Source organism: Trachymyrmex cornetzi, unplaced genomic scaffold (assembly GCF_001594075.2).
Source record: "Trachymyrmex cornetzi isolate Tcor2-1 unplaced genomic scaffold, Tcor1.1 scaffold575, whole genome shotgun sequence".
NCBI classification, from domain to species: Eukaryota; Metazoa; Arthropoda; class Insecta; order Hymenoptera; family Formicidae; genus Trachymyrmex; species Trachymyrmex cornetzi.
This window is the reverse complement of record NW_017299888.1, coordinates 312018-315015: the sequence shown is the minus strand read 5'-3', so window position 1 is coordinate 315015 and position 2998 is coordinate 312018. Positions and strand designations below refer to the sequence as shown.

General features: G+C 48.8%; 1 protein-coding gene across 1 annotated transcript in view; it reads left to right on the top strand.

Moving 5' to 3' along the window:
* The first annotated feature begins 2749 nt into the window (after positions 1–2749).
* LOC108766209 (uncharacterized) overlaps positions 2750–2998 on the top strand; it is a 1287-nt gene continuing 1038 nt past the window's right edge. The window contains exon 1 of the mRNA XM_018515372.1: positions 2750–2995. Coding sequence (XP_018370874.1) covers positions 2750–2995 — 246 coding nt within the window. The remainder of the gene's footprint in view (positions 2996–2998) is intronic.

The following is a 2998-nucleotide window of genomic DNA, read 5'->3' as shown; positions in this document are numbered from 1 at the left end:
CTCTCCACGTGTTGTGCGAATGTCCAGCGTATGCTGGATACAGGCGGCTTCTACTGGGCTCGATATTCCTCGAGTCGGAGCAGGTATGCCAACTTCAGGTCAGGGATCTCCTTCGCTTCTGGAGGAAGACTGGTTTGAGCTGACCTGGGGTTAGTACGGCTGGGAAGACACAATGGACTTGGTCTGCGTGTCGTTAGTGGGCCCCAATTAGGGGCTGCCTCCCAGGATACTATTATTATTATTATTATTATTATTACCAGGACAAGTAACTGATGTATTAATAAAGGTCAGTTCAAAGTGAACATGCATAAAGTATATATTATCTAAATTTAATATAATATATTATCACGAAAAGTAACTCATATGTTATTAAAGGTGCGAGTTCAAAACGGACATACATACATACAAGTAAAACACAGACTTCAATTTTATTCTAGAAAATAAGTGCGATATGTTATTCTTTGTGCACAAAATATAAAAGTCGTTTATAGAGATTCGATTTGAAATTTATACTAGCCCGTACAATGACCAATAATTGCTTGTAATTCCAGAGTACCAATTTGTTAATGAATCGGAAAAAGAACATGACGGCCTCCCCTCAAAATTTGGATGGGTTTCTCGGTGTTCATTTAGAAATAATGTCGAAGCTTTTATAGAGTAATTAAGAGGACGGGAGGAATGAAGGCTCAACTCTACTTAGGCCCTTTTTCAAGATATTATTTTTTTATATATTATTGATGATCGTAATAGAGAAATATTGTAACATGTAACTTCTTAAGGAGATAACATAAATTTATTTGATATTGTACCCTTTTGTGTATAATAAAAAAGTAGTAATTTATTTTAATTTGCATTAAAATCAAGATTTTGTTATTAGTTAGACCTTTATTCCGTCCATCCCCTCCGGTGTTACACTTAAAGTATAATACGAAAAGTATTACATTAGAACGGTATTTTCAAAAGCTCTATATTCTCCAAATCTGAATCAGTGAACAGTCACTAATTACTCTGTGGCATACTTGGTTCTGATAATCAGTGAAGTTCAACTAAAAAAGTAACAATGTTTGAGCATTACATAACTAATATACTGATAGCTACACTTGAATTTCAATGTTCTAATTCCATATTCATTGAATTTAAGCACTAAAACAAGGTTAGTTAGATTACACAATAAAGATTGGCTACACTGTCAGAAATGTTCTTAAATTTCATTAACTTTTAAGTTACACAATCCCGTGGGTTGGGCTACCTATCGGGCGCGTCTCCAGCTGGCGGATAGGAGGACGCCCGGAGGGGTGTCCGGTCTCCCGGGTGTAAAACCCCGTGTGTGACTGGAGGTACCTCCGGGTAGTGACGGTTATACACGGACGGTTATACAACGGACCTCCATGTGTAAAGCCCTGCGTGGGTTCGGGAAGACCGTTGCCGTGGACCAGCCCCCCAAGCCAAGCTGGAAGCCATCGAGGTGAAGGCTGCGTGGCACTGGGGGAGCAGTGTCGTGATCGATGCCTCTGGGGCACCGGGCGAAACCCCAGAGTATCTAGCCTTACCCACGCATGCGGGGCTCTGCGTGGGTGGACATAGTCGTTCCCTAGCTACTCGTGGGACTTGCATGGATGATTTTAAAAATTTAAACATACAAGAGTAACCGAGGGCTCGAAAGGGCACTCGGCGGGAACTGTTGCGATCGCGCCGCAAGTACAGGCCTGCAAGGGCTCGGAAAGCGAGGTGGTCGCAGCAGAGGTAGAAATGGCTCCTGTTTTGGAACGGGTCCTTTCGGGCTCGGAAAGAAACGGGAGTGATGCGGGTGATGCGCGGGCACCTCATAAGAGGAATCGTAGCGGGGCCCAGAAGAGAAGGGCAAAGAGGGACAAAGAGAAGGCTCCTGAAGGGCAAGCTCCGGGTCCCTCGACGGCCCTTACTACGCTGGTGGAGGGGGCAACAGGGCTCACCGGTAAAAAGCGCCGCGCGGGCTCTGATCAAACCCCCCCCCTCGGTTAAGAAAACGGTGAAGAAGCCTAGGGCTCAGGAAACTGGGACCTTCGCAGCGATGGCTGACCCGTTGGCAAGGGTGGTTATTCTGGAGGGGTACCCTGAGAGGGGGATCACTCCGGAGCAGCTGACCTTGTTCAGGGGGCGGTTCTGGCGGAGATGGAGAGGATCCAGGAGGGTCCCCTGCCCAGATTCGTGGGACTGGCTACCCTCAAGAATGGGGCAGTCATCGTTAGAGGACATGACGCGGCATCCCTTAACTGGTAGGCCGGGTGGGGGGCATGGTGCCGTGGGAGGGCGCCAAGCTCAGAGTGGTGGGCTTGGATGAGCTCCAGAGGCGGCACAGGACTATAGTCTGGGTTCCGGGTCCTCCGAGGCCTGCGGCTGCCGTCCTGACGCTGTTGGAGAGGCAGAATCCAGGCATTGGCGCTCTGAACTGGCGCGTCTTTGCCGAAAACGTGGGTGCTTCCCCGAAGGGGAGGAACTATGTTTTCGGCATCTTGGAGTCCAGCGTCCTCAAGCTAAGGGGGCGGGACTCCAAGCTATGCTATGGGATCGAGCAGATCACCGTTAAGTGACTCGATCTCATGGTGAGGGGGGAGCAAGGAGGAGCCCCGATCTAAAGACTAGCTTGTATAATGGGCTGGTCGGTGATAGGGGTTACCCAGATTAACCTGCATCACAGCAAAGGAGCCTCGGCGGTTCTAGCCAGGAGCCAGTCTGTGATGCACACAGCCATTTCCTTGATACAAGAATCATGGGTTGTCCGTGGATGTGTCAAGGGGGTGGCAAGCTTTTTAAAGCTCCCACCGAACAGAGGCCTAGGGCGTGCATAACGGTTAACGGGCTAGATGCACGGCTCCTGCATGAAGTATGTTCCAGGGACCTGACGGCAGTGGAGGTGACAGCGGTTAGCAGCGCTGGGGATGCCAGGAAGTTCGTCATCTGCTCGGCCTACTTTCCGCACGGAGAAGAAGTGCCGTCGCTGGAGATAGTCAGATTGGTG